At 51.7% G+C, this 13,021-nt stretch overlaps 1 protein-coding gene across 4 annotated transcripts; it reads left to right on the top strand.

Moving 5' to 3' along the window:
- The first annotated feature begins 4,396 nt into the window (after nt 1–4,396).
- On the top strand, nt 4,397–12,161 carry OSR2 (odd-skipped related transciption factor 2). 4 transcript variants are annotated; one of them, XM_082750525.1, is made up of 5 exons: nt 4,412–4,807; nt 8,613–8,795; nt 8,885–9,653; nt 10,723–10,822; nt 11,589–12,161. In XM_082750525.1, the coding sequence occupies exons 3-5, from the start codon at nt 8,998–9,000 to the stop codon at nt 11,769–11,771; spliced, it is 939 nt and encodes a 312-aa protein (XP_082606651.1). In that variant the 5' UTR covers nt 4,412–4,807; nt 8,613–8,795; nt 8,885–8,997; the 3' UTR covers nt 11,772–12,161. The 4 variants fall into 4 exon arrangements, with proteins under 4 accessions (XP_082606650.1, XP_082606651.1, XP_082606653.1 ...); XM_082750526.1 differs by lacking the exon at nt 4,412–4,807 and adding an exon at nt 4,818–7,611; XM_082750524.1 differs by lacking the exon at nt 8,613–8,795 and having other exon boundaries at nt 4,397–4,807.
- Nucleotides 12,162–13,021: the final 860 nt, after the last annotated feature.

The raw sequence follows: 13,021 nt of genomic DNA, 5'->3' as shown, positions 1-13,021 counted from the left end.
GACTCTAGAGGGGCGGTGGATCGCGGGGCGGCCTGGACTCCGCGCTGGGCCTTGCTGCTTCGCCCCTCGGGAAAGCCAAACACCAAAGGGACCAAGGCTTCCAGGAGGGTCTGTCCCTTGGCTTGCCCACCTCAGCTGTGGCCCCACCGCTAACCTTCCGACCCGGTCTAAGGCCTTCGCAGGCAGCTGCCCTCCGTGCTGCCACGCAAGTTGGTGGCTGGAAGGGCCCTGCGGCCTCCCGCTGAGTGAAGCCCAGCGGTGCACAGGCGCCAGGAGAGCGCCAGTGAGCCCAATACGCATCCCTCGCCCTCCTGCCGCCAGAGAAGAGCCCCGCAAGGCTGGGCCGGCCTCTGGTGCCTGAGGCTGAGCCGCCTGGGTCCATTCAGGAGGTGGCTGGGCCCAGGGATTGGATGGCTGGAAGCGGCGAGGGGGTCCTCAGGTCCCCCCACCGCTCCGCCCCCGCAAGGCTCGCGCGCTATCCAGGCGCCTTGCCAGACGCCTCTTCTCGCTTTCGGGCTTAAGGAGAGCATGGCCGGTCCAGGAGACCCATTCCCGACAAGGCTTCAAATGATGGGGTAGGAGGAAGCGTAAGTAGTAGGGGGGTGGGCCAGCTTCCTAACACGGCCCCCAGAGAAACCTCTCTTGCCTCTCCCACAGGGACAGTGTCCGAGGCCTTGGAATCTACTGGAATCTGAGCTCATGAGCGCCGGACCGCTCTCGAACTCCCTGCGCCGGGGTCAGAACTGGGGTCTTTCCCTGCCCCACAAAAGCCAGAGTCTCCCGGAACGGCGCGATGAGCCCGATAACTCGCCTTGGAAAATTCCGCCAGGCAAGCAGTCGCTGTGGGGGCGGGGGGGGGGGGCACATCAAGGCCCCAACGGTGTTGGTAGAGGGGCTTGTTGGCCCTGACAGCAGGCCAAGGCCTTCTCTCCAGCAACCCTGCAGCGCCCAGGACTCTTCATCCGCAGCAAAGAGGCCCAGGTGGAGGTGAAGGAATCCAACCGCCCGCGGGGTAGCTGGATGGCTACGCACCCACACCGCGAAGCCGGCTGCCTGTGACTGCCCCCGGCGCCTGCGCCGGGTAGTGCTCGGCACTTGCCTCCAGGGGGCGCTGCGGCTCTTCCCGCGGCCCGCGGAGCTCTGCCCGCGGCCGCGCTTTCCCATCCCATCCCAGCGTACCGCGCCCACTGGAACATACTTTTCTAAAAGATAAAATTCTTAGTCTTTTGGTTCCTGTTCCACACCCTCAGTTCTGAGACCAGTGCCCGCGATCCTCCTCTAGGTTTTCGCGGGCCTCGTCTCTACTCCGGGCCTGCAGCACACACGCCCAGAGAAGAGCTGGGCTTCTAGCTCCTCCGGGATCTAGGAAAAGCGGCAAACCGTGCCGGAGGTTCAAATGCACAGCGTCCCCGCCCTAAAGAGCCTGAGGAAGGCTAGGGAAAAGGGAGGCAAGCCCTCAGAAATAATGGCAGCTGAAATCCCTGGAGAAAAAGATGGGGTTTTCATCATTTGTGTCTGAAAGGGTAAACATTTTTGGGATAACCGCAGTGCGCAGTCAGAGTGGGAGAGATTCGGATTCATCTGCAAGAAGCCTGTTGTCTGACACCTGCTCGTTGCTCAACTGGCAGAGCCTCCTGGGTGGGCCAGGGCGCGGGCTAGAGGGGCCTACTCTGTCGGACCCCTCTTCCTCCAGCTCTGCCGTTTCCTCTCTAGGGCCTTCACCCCGTCCTCCGGGGGCGGAAACTTTCGGCAGTTCGGGTTGGAACAGCAACTGTTCCCGCGCCTCTCGTCAGTCTGTTAGCCATTTCCCTGGAAGTGTCCTTGGTGTCGAAAACCCAGAACTCAGAGCGAGGACAGCAGATGACCGTGGCCGCGGAAATGTCAGAGTGAAGCGGAGGCGCAGCTCCCGGGGGTGCGCGGAGGGAGTGGGACGGCTGCAGCAGAGATGCAGATCCCCGGCAGCAACTGGGCCGCTATAGGCTCCCAGGATTTCCCTCTCCACACACCCGGACCCCACAACTCGCCGTGGGCCGGGTGGCCTATCTTTCCAGCGGAGCGTGGTCTCTGGGGAAGTCCGGCGGGTGAGGCTGCACCTGGGTGGGCGCCACAATGAGTGCGCTCTAGCCGCCGGGGTGAGCAAGGGGCTCGCCGGGGCTGAGCCTGGAGAAACTCAAGGGCCCGCCCGAGGTGGGTGCGAAGGTGGCCCGGGAAAGCCCTGCGTGCAGTGCCGCGAGGATCTCAGCCTCAGGCTCCGTCTGGGCCTGAGGCGCGCACCTGCCGGGTGCGGGCCTGGAGGCTGCAGAGGTGCTACCCACCCCAAAGCCCGAACTTGTGGACTCTTTCCTACCTTTCAATAGCAGCCCTCGGGCCAACGTAGCCCAGACTCCACTGTGGACCTTGGCAAGCGGGGGTGGGCGAGGCAAACACGTTTATGAAAAAACCTGGGCTCAGAAGGTTTGCGGAAAGAGGGTACAGATCGTGCGTTGTTAGAAATTCTGTCCACCCCGCAGGAAAAGCAGACGGTTCCTCGCGCACACACGTACAGGGTGGGAAGGTGTGAAACCTGCCGCTGGGGAGTTGCTTCCACTTTGGAAGAGGAAATACGAAGCTTAGAAACACTCTTCAGGTCACTACCCCGCGAGTGTGTGTTCTAGGGATCTGAAAGAAGAGAAAGTTCCCTCCAAATTTTCCAAATTGAGAAAAGCTGCGGAAGGAATGAGGTGGTTAGAGAGAGGGGACCACAGGCATCCCGGTAGTTGGAGCTCAGGACTGAGCGCTGAAATGAAAGCACCCCTATAGAACCCACTAGGGAAAACCTGTTTTGTTTTGTTTTTTGAAACCCCTGAACTCTTAGGCATTCTGCTATTTCCATACTGTTTGTCAAATCTGCTTTTTAAGCATTAAAATACTGAAATATATTAAACACGAGGGTCTCCATCCCAAGCTCACTTTTTAACCTTCGAGAACTGAAATTGGAAAGAAAGGGAAAAAGGAGCTACAATCCCTGGATTACCTTTTACCAAAGGAACGAAAAATTCTATCCATCTGGGCATACGTAAAATAGAAGGAATTGTATATTAATAAAATAATATCTCGTAGCTTCTGCTTGGCTTAGCAGTCACTGGTTAACCTTTTGACAAGTTTTAGTCTTCTGCTTATATTCATCCACTACCCCCGCATGATGAGATTATTTTAATTGTCCTTTGGGGCTGCACATCCAAAACCATCTTTTGACGAAACACTTATATTGTACAGCATTTTGGCTGGAAGATTTGCGCCCCTCAGAGTGTGAACTTGCCAGGGGTTAACACAAATCCCCTCTAGTGACTCGTCTGGGACGAAGGGCGTTTTGCTCAATGTTGTTCTCTCAGATCTCATCTGGAAAGAGGCTGTTAAATGAGTGTGTCATTCCCTTTCTGTCACTTGATCACCCTAGTTACAGCATAGCTGAAGTGCGTTCTGCAGTTAGACTCACACAGGACCAAGCCTTTAGAAGAACCTGTAAAATGTATCTATACCAAATTCGATTACCTTTCCTCGAGACTGAGCAATGAAGTGTTTCTTTTTTGTTTTTGTTTTTGTTTTTTGTTTTGGGCTGGGAATGAAGATGAACATGTTTGAGAAGCTACAAGAGAATTTTCCTAAAATTTTAAAATGACTGTTCTTCACCCATTCCAGATGCAGTCTTTATTGTTTGCCAATGGGTTGCAGATGCCCACCCTTTGACCAAGTTGGTTTACTGCTTATAAAATGTACCTTGACTGATTAAACCTTAAATGTTGGAAGAAATTTCTTCTGGGGTCATCCCAAGTATGTCTTTGCAGTAATTACGGAATTAGTCAATTGTCACCTCTAAAAACAAACTTCGTTTTGAAAAAAGCAAACAAAAGCAGGCTGCAGATATTGTCATAATTGACAAAAAGTATGTACAAAGCTGTATTTTAAATTGAGGGAAATGTGATACATTTTGGAGAATCCAGTCTAGCACTGATTGACTTTACTGGACGAAAAAGATGGTTATATTAAACGTGTTAAGATGTGGAAATTAAGCTGGCGAGAGCGTCAAATAAGACTACAAAATGCTCTTTGGGTTTCTCTGCAGGGTCTCAGGACGCAGAGAACCCGCTGTTCAGTTTATAACAGTATAAGGAAAAGTGGCACCGAGAAGGAAAAGGGGGTGGGCTTTGCTTATGTGTGAGTTTTGAACTGAGTCACCTTCGGCTCATCTCTGGAGCAGGGAAACCTCGAGGAAACCTGTGCCTTTAAGACTCAGTTGCTATCCAAACACAAGTAAACAGAGTGGACCATTAGCGGGCGCCGGGCGCGGAGGCGGAGCCAGGCTCCGTGGGCCCCGCGCTGCCGCTGGACGCCCGCGCGAAGGGGAGGCGGGGCTGCTACTAAAGCCCGGGACTCCTGGCCGCGAGCAGCCTGGGGAGGGACGCGGGCGGGGACAGAGCTCGGAGCGCTCGCTGCTGGAGGGTGATGGCCCTGCGAGACTGCGGGCTCCGACCTTACCCGGAGTCGGCGGCGAGAGGCTCGCGGAGGCGCGGGGTTCCGGGCGAGCGCTGAGCTTCGGCTCCAACAACCCCCGAGCTTTACCAACTCCACGTCCAAGGACCCGGACGAAGGCTGGGATCCGCTCTCGCTTTTGCTGCTCGCCGTCCTCCAGATCATGTCCGCGGCTCCCGGGATTCCGCTCGGAAAAAGAAGTTTGCCCCGCGTGGACCCAATGACCTTTCCGAGCTCCGCGCCTCACCACCTGGGCCGGGTCTGATCGGCGCTGCCCGGGCGGACCCTTCAGAGGGAGGTGAGTGTCCGCTCTGAGAAGGAGCTGCAGCCGCCTTAAGGAAGAAAGGGTGCAGGGGGTGCAGGGGACACTCAGCTTCTTGGTCAGGCGTGCCGCACGTTCAGAAATTGTGAAAAGAAATCGTACGAATGCAACCTTGGGGCATTGTGTTTCTCACTGTATCGGATCCCCCGCGCTCCACTCCCGCCTAACACTTAAGGACACACACTTTTATGTACTGTTTTTAGTTTTGTTTTGCGACATTTAATCTAAGCATTTAGCAAGGCTTCTTATAAAAGCTGATCGACGTATGCTGAGATAAAACCCCATGATCCCGTGGTGTTTCCGACGGGCCGTAGTATTCCTGGTCCACCCGTCCCGGGGCAGGCGTGGCAGCGCAGCGCAGCGCCAACGCGCCGGGGCTCACACTGCCTGCCTAGCCGGCGCGTTTCAAGAAGGAAGTAATAATAGTTCAGACCTAGGTAATTTCTTCAACCTTGTTGCTGGCCTTTTGATTTCCCCCTCCCACCCTCCAGACCTAGGGCGAGGGGGGGGGTGGGATGCAGAAGGCAAATTCCCCTGGGGTTTAAACTCTTAGATTCTCAAGTAAGTGCTACAGAGAAAGGACTGGTGGTTGCAGGAAGGAGGGAGAAAAAGGTGTTTGTGGAGGGAGCGCGAGATCTGTCTCCCTACCTGTTAGCAGAGAACAAAAGAGGGTTGGCGTTTCCCCGCAGCGAAACGGCACAGACAGCTACTTTCTCTGCTGAACGAACTGCAGTCCCGAGCAGAACAAGAAAATTACTCGCGCAGGGGGAGCGAGGGAGCTGAGAGAAACAGAACCCAGATTATGCGGAAGGCATCTTAATTTAATTAACTCCTTGGGAAAGCAGAGGCGCTGCGAAGGGGCAGGAACTTCGCGGCCGTTTTCCTCTGTTCACCTGATCCAAGCTGGCCATCATTATTACTTTTTAAATGATCTCCTTAGATCTACTAAGACTTTCGCTCGGATTTATGCAAAATTCCACTGTGGCTTGGGCTGAAATTCAGCGAGTCTATGGATCCATCAGTCATTTCTCTCACACCAACCACAGGTTTTAGCAGATGACCCCTGACTGTATATTATTTTTAGATAACTCAGTGTAATAACAGCATTACCAAAGAGCAAGACTCTATCAAATTACCGCGTACCTTTTTTTCTTCAATGTTTTGAAAGCTTCACTGAACTGAAATTAGTTATGTACACTTCTTTTTTTTTTTTTTACTTGTTGACATCCAGTGAACTAAATTTTACAAAACTTCTGTACATGCCTGGAAATCCCTATGAAGAAGACTGATGAGAGAAAACTAGTCTCAGTTCCACTGAAATATTAATGTCTTCATTGGTTCTTTCCTTGTAAAATTAAAAGTAACCAATGGTTGGAAAAGGGGTAGTGGAGAATTGACAGCAAAGGATGATGACCGCTGTTATTGCCTGAAACTCAGTGTGGGAATTACATGCTCAACTCTAGACAAAACGAAAGTACTTTAGATCTTTTGCATGGACTTAAAATATCTTTTGACATACATTTCCAGCAACTCAGTGGAAGAGTGGAAATCTAAATTCTGTAATTATTTATGGCAAAAGTGTTTGGTGAATATTTAGAGTTGTTCTATTTCTAAAACGGTTGAAGTCACCAAGGATTTGCTGTTCCTCTATGAAGAAGATCTCTGTCCTGCAAATTAAAATGAAAACTTACTATGAGATACACTTTTGTGCCACTTTGAGCTGAACTGTAATAGAGTTGCTAATTTTTGTGTTATAACCCATTTGAAGAAAAGGGAAGGGAGATGGCATTCAACTTTCTGCTGGCAGAATTAACATGTAACGTTTAGGGCAGATTTCACTTTGTGCACGTAAAATGGAAATCACAGGTGGGATATTCCTCCAATTGACACCCTCTCCCCCCAATCCCCCCATAACAGAGGTAGGAGTCATACTTTGCTTCCTGTATTTATTTCTAAGAAATCTAGTCTGGGAATATACCCAAATATTAATTTCAGTTTCCTCTCTATGGGGGAGACCACTTTTTAACTCTAGGGAGAAGATAATATTTTGACTCTCCGGAAAATCCTCATTACACAAAAAGAAGGAAATAAAAGCATAACTATTTTGATGGAAGAGGGAATAATCAGATAGATTACCAGGAATGTTGGTACCTTTTTTTCCCTGCCTTTCTAGGAGGGCTTGAGGGTTGCCACTGAACAAAAATGAATCGTGATTTGTGGTGGGAAAGTTTATTACTAATGGAGGTTTACAGTTTCGGTTGAATGGTCTGACTGAGCCCCTCTGACTGTTACACACCTCTCATTAACTCCCAGTCTGAACTCCCAGACCAAATACCACTAGGCAGAAGCGGTTCATTAATAAATCCCTGTCTCTGAGCATTCCAAACAGAAGAGGAGGGAGAGAAGGTGTGAGCCTCACTGAGAGGACAAAATTCTGCCTATCAGAGCACTGTGTCATTAGCGTGGTCCCCCAAGTCAGCCCTAGGAGCCCCGGGCAACACTTTACAGCGCCCTATAGAAGATTCAGACAACTAAAGGGGTAGGTGATGAGGGTTAGAGACTGGACAAACCTTCCCACCTTCCCGCTGGGTTCAAAAGCTAGGCTGAAAGGTCTTTGGCTCTAACCGGCCTGCCGGGCCCCCTTTCCAGAGAAAGCACTTAGCTGTGAGTCCCGCACCTGGGGAGCTGCCCTCAGAGGCAAGGCCCAGGTCCGCAGAGCTGGCAGAACCATTGCTAAAAGGCAGCTGAAGTGGGCAAAGGTGGGCCCACCCTGAATGCAGGTGAGGTGTCCTGGGGAACCTGGGTCTGAAATCAGACCTCTCTGTTGTTATTTGGGGGGCAGAGAGATGCGAGTGCTTGTACCCTGCTTAGGCCCCAGGCCGCCCACGTCTCCGAGCAGATAAACGACCCTCCTCCTGGCGGTCAAAGACGCACTGTACCTCCTCGAACGATCGCTGTGGCTCCCCGGCTGCCCCTTTCCTGTGCCTCCTCAGGGCGCCTACTCGCCCCTCCACTCCTCTCTGTTCTTCCCCGGAGGCCTCGCCCGTGCAGGAGCAGCTCCTAATGCCAGGCTGGGAAGCCGCTCCGGCCGACCGAGAGCTTGGCACTCAGTCTGGGAGAAGGGGTTCGGGCCTCCGGGAGGTTCTCCGCCCACCCAACCCTATTCCACACTACCGCAACTCACCCCCTGGGAGCCTGAACCATCTGGAAGGGATCTTGGTGGGGGGTGGGAGGGAACGGCCCCTGGGAAGGAGGAGGGGGCAATTCCAGGCTGAACCCGGCCCCCGAGGTGTCACTTTTCTTTCCTGTGGCCCGTCACCGCTGATAAATGGGACTGAGGCAGAGGAAGGAAAAAGAAAACCTCCGAGGTCAGCGCGGGGCGAGACTGGCCCCTCCGAGGGCCTGAGGGCCCTGCAGCGCAGAGCGCACGGGGGCTGCGCTGCGCACTGGCGGCGCGGCGGGGGGTAAGCGCGGGAAAGGCGACCGCGGGGAGGGGCAGCGGGCTGGGGGCGCTGCAGGAGGAGCAGCCGCAGGGGGCTAGGAGGGACCCTCCACGTCGTTCCCCTGGGAGCTCGGAAGTGCCCCGGCAACAGAGACTCGGCCGCAGGCCTGCGGGTGCTGGTGTCTCGGCTGGCCGTCGGGTTTGCCCGAGCTTCTCCGCACAGGGTGGGGTGGTTGGGGTGAAGTGGGTGCTGCCTCTGCTGCGCGACTCCTCCCTGCCCCCCCACCCACCTTTCTTTCTCCCGTTCCTTGCGTGCTAGCATTCCCGACCTTCCTGTAGGCGCCCACATAAAGGCTGCTGGGGTGCGGGGCACCCGCTCGCCAGAAGGCCACTTCCTGCCGCGTCTGACACCCTGGCCCCGGGGCGAGCTCCGTGCTGACTCGCCTGGCAGGCGCTCTGCTGTTCCCTAACACTCCTTTTGGGGACCCCGGAGTAGAGTGGGGAGGAAGACTTTGAAGGAAGGTGTGGTAACCCTTGCTGGCACCAAAGGGTGGGCCGAGGGGGCTTAGATAATAGTCACAACTCTCCCTCTCTTCCCCTGCCATTTTTAGGGTTCGCTCTGCGTGCTGTTGCCTCTCTGGGTTTTCACCGGAGCCCCACGCCCACCTGCCTCCGAGTCCTGGAAGAAAGGGGCGGTTCCCTCCGCCCCCCAACCGCCGGGAGAATGGGGAGCAAGGCCCTGCCGGCGCCCATCCCGCTACACCCGTCGCTGCAGCTCACCAATTACTCCTTCCTGCAGGCCGTGAACACCTTCCCCGCCGCGGTGGACCACCTGCAGGGCCTGTACGGTCTCAGCGCCGTGCAGACCATGCACATGAACCACTGGACACTGGGGTACCCCAACGTGCACGAGATCACCCGCTCCACCATCACCGAGATGGCGGCGGCGCAGGGCCTCGTGGACGCGCGATTCCCTTTCCCGGCTCTGCCCTTTACCACCCACCTCTTCCACCCCAAGCAGGGAGCCATTGCCCACGTCCTCCCAGCCCTGCACAAGGATCGGCCCCGTTTTGACTTTGCCAACTTGGCGGTGGCCGCCACGCAAGAGGATCCCCCTAAGATGGGAGACCTGACCAAGCTGAGCCCGGGGCTGGGTAGCCCCATCTCAGGGCTCAGTAAATTGACTCCGGACAGAAAGCCTTCCCGAGGGAGGTTGCCCTCCAAAACGAAAAAAGAGTTTATCTGCAAGTTTTGCGGCAGACACTTTACCAAATCCTACAACTTGCTCATCCACGAGAGGACCCACACGGATGAGAGGCCATACACGTGTGACATCTGCCACAAGGCCTTCCGGAGGCAAGATCACCTGCGGGATCACAGGTGAGGTGGGGAAAGAGGTTGGCCTTGGAAGGGAAAACGACTTTGTCCAGAGTACTGAGTCCTGAGAGACATTCCAGGGTCACTAAAATCCCCTCTAAACTAGAATATATCCCCAAAGGCCCTCCCCGGCCAGCTACAACTAATCCCGAACATTTACCTTTTTTCTCCGCTGTCTCTTACTGGAGTCCTTGTTTGGAATGCGGGAGGGCCTTTTCTCATCCTTGGACAGTTGCAATCTTGTGGGTTAGTCTTGGTCCTGAGATCTGTTTCCCAGTTTTCTCCCAGTTGCTGTTGGGGAGGTGGAGAGGGTACAGCCCAGGGACCCCAAAGACCTCCTCATGGTGGGTATTAGTCCAGGTTGCAGTCAGACCATTTCTAATGTTCTCAGGCCACCTTCACTGGGTTCCCTCCCTTCACTATCTCCCCACCCCCAGGTGCACCCCAGAGCCTGCCAAGGTAAACTTTATTTTATTTTATTTATGAGGGTCTTGAGATCACTGAATTTAGAAACAGCTCCCCACAACCCTTCCACGACCTTAAACTCTGCATTCCTAAACGGCAACTGAAGAAATACTATAACGTAAGTGTTTTCATTGGGTGAAAACCTCCCAGGAGAAGGGCTGGTTTATCTTCTCTCTGGACTCTGCCTGCTGTTCCACAGGGTTAGAACTTCGGTTGGGATCTTCCTTGGCTATTTAGGGATTTGCTAAAAATCAGTTGCCCTGAATTCCACCTTGCCTAACGTCCTGATTTGACCAGTTTAAGTACCAAAGAAAGCCGAAGAGACCAGGAAGGACACATTCAGCAGGATTTTGAGCTCCAGAATACAGCCAGAGAGGGCGATCAAGTGTAGATAAAGCCAGCCTTCGGTGAATGTTTGGAAGAATCTGTTAGTTGAGGTTAACCATAAACAGAATTACACAGGGGGAAAAAAACACAATCTGAAAACATAAATAATGGGACTCCCGTTTCTTTTGTCTTTTCACGATTTCCTCTTGAGTAACTGTCAAAAGAAACTCCTCACCGTGGTCATAAAACCATTTCAATGAAACCTTATATTGATTTACAGGTATATCCATTCCAAAGAAAAACCTTTCAAATGTCAGGAGTGTGGGAAAGGATTTTGTCAGTCTAGAACTCTAGCAGTTCACAAAACTTTACATATGCAGGTAAGTTTGTTTTCTTGTTTAAAGACAATGGCTGGTTTCGTTTTATGATTTTTTTTCTCCTTACGAAGGTGTTTCATGGCAGACTCTTTCTCTTAAAAGGCTCTGTTTAGATTTAGTTTTCTAGGTGGGGAAAACAGCACTCAACCTTTTTATAACCCCCCCCCCAAATTTAATCTTACTTAACACAAAACATGATTATATTTTTCTTAAAGAAAAGACCATTCTCTGTATTCTAAATCCTAATTTTAGAATTAATTTTTCCCCCATCTGATCTGCCCTGCATTTAAAGCTTTTGGGAGGAAATAAAGGTAATTTTGATAATGGAGGCATGGTGAAATCCCATATGCTCTTTCTCCCAGGGGCCTCATAATTTGTAGTTTTCTGAACATTGAGGAATAGTTTAATTTTCCAGCAAAGAGAAGCCTTATTGCCCGGGAGAATGTCGTTCCTTAAGAGAGGATTAGAGTTTTTCCTTCCTCCTTTTCCTGCCTGTGACACGGTGATGAAATGTAAAGACCTGGAAATCACAAAGCCCACCGGGGTGGCCACCAGCAGTTATCAGTGTAATGGGGGGCCCCTGTGTGTGCCTGCGCCTGTGTTTTCGCGATTGGAGGATTAGGAGCCAGATTTGTTCCTGCAAGTCCCCTCTTTTGTTGTCGTGCGCGTGTTATGTTAACGCTTGTGATACCGATAAGACAGAAACTATTGAGAAGGGTGCGGTGGTGGTGTGAAGGATTAATCCTTTGCTTGCTTCACATCTGAACAGGAATCTCCACACAAATGTCCCACATGTGGAAGAACCTTTAATCAGAGAAGTAATCTGAAAACTCACCTTCTCACCCATACAGACATCAAGCCCTACAGCTGCGAGCAGTGCGGCAAAGTGTTCAGGCGAAACTGTGATCTGCGGCGGCACAGCCTGACTCACACCCCGCGGCAGGACTTCTAGAGAAGCCCAGGATGTGTCCCATGCCGCCGCTGCTCCCCTCCCCAGACACCTCTCCACGCCTCTCACCCAGGGGTTGCACCCCCCAACCCCTTACAGACCCCAGCTCTTCCCCTGCTGCAGCCGTACCTGCAGCCCCGGGGAGTTAACCCTTCTTCTCGAGGACTGAGAACTGTAGAAAGCCACACAAGTACATCCCTTCACAAAGAGCATATGCTAGTTCTTGTAGATATTCACAGCTCATTTTAGAGCTCTGTACATAATGTCGTGGGTCTTTGTTTTGTTGTTTTGTTTGTTTTTGTATCTTGTTGGATGCACCTAGATATGGAAAATGGAAGCCAAATTTATCTTTAAAGAGTGTATTTCCAAAATAAAACTCCTTGTTTGTTTCAATATTTCTGCAAAAGTGTCTTGCTATTTAACTGATGCTTCTCCTCTGGGTTCTGGAAGAATAGGATACCTCCAAAATATTCAGTATAGAGGGTGTTCTCTATCCCTAAGTTTTTAAAGTAAGACTTTTCACATTTCTTTTACTGAAGCTTCAGCTCTTCCCTCTCTGTATTGTGGCATTTTGGAATTAGATGGTTTGGAATTGGAATTTTTGTTTTTCGAAGATATTAAAATTGATACCCTTAAGGTTTTATTCCCCTTTGTTTATTCTAATTCTTTGTGGATTATTCCTTCAGATAAAAACAATATAATGATCATTGTTAATAGCACCCAACTCCAAGACTGCCCTGCCTGAAAGCACAAGGTGAGAAAAGTCCCTGACCTAGTGTCAAAGTTTACGATGGACAACTTCTCTTACCATTAGACTTTGAACACTATGATTTAGCACTATAGACAGTGACTTTATCCTGGTTTCAGGAGAGAAGCCTAATAATCCTCCTATAGAAGAATGCAGGAAGGTACAACCTTCAGAAGATGGCAGTTAAGAGGAGAAAAGAGGAACTACTTAGCTGTGAAAATATTTTTTTTCCTAGGATAGAGATGCTTTCTTCTAGAAGGTTCAGCTTTCTCTGCAAAGCAAAGTGAGTTGGGTCACTTGCAAAGTCTCTTGTCACTGGTTGGCCTTCGACCCCTGGGAAAATGCCAGAAGTATAGGTACTCTGTATAGAGCTCATGGCAAGCATATAATAATCTTCTGAGGCATTTCAACCTTCCCCAGATGGTTCCTGGGGAATGTGACACTAATATCATGACAGACAACCTGGATAGGATTTAGGTGGAAGGTTTTGGACACAGATAAACTG

Source organism: Mustela nivalis (genome assembly GCF_964662115.1).
Source record: "Mustela nivalis genome assembly, contig: HAP1_SCAFFOLD_1241, whole genome shotgun sequence".
Classification (NCBI taxonomy): Eukaryota; Metazoa; Chordata; class Mammalia; order Carnivora; family Mustelidae; genus Mustela; species Mustela nivalis.
The sequence above is the reverse complement of the archived record's forward strand: the minus strand, read 5'-3'. Positions and strand labels throughout refer to the sequence as shown.

What these genes read in the sequence shown, in the direction of transcription:
- OSR2 (XM_082750524.1), top strand. Translation starts at nt 8,998, where the DNA reads ATGGGGAGCAAGGCCCTGCCGGCGCCCATCCCGCTACACCCGTCGCTG. An exon ending in GATCACCTGCGGGATCACAG is followed by an intron (nt 9,654 to 10,722) that starts GTGAGGTGGGGA and finishes ATTGATTTACAG; the next exon opens with GTATATCCATTCCAAAGAAA. An exon ending in ACAAAACTTTACATATGCAG is followed by an intron (nt 10,823 to 11,588) that starts GTAAGTTTGTTT and finishes ACATCTGAACAG; the next exon opens with GAATCTCCACACAAATGTCC.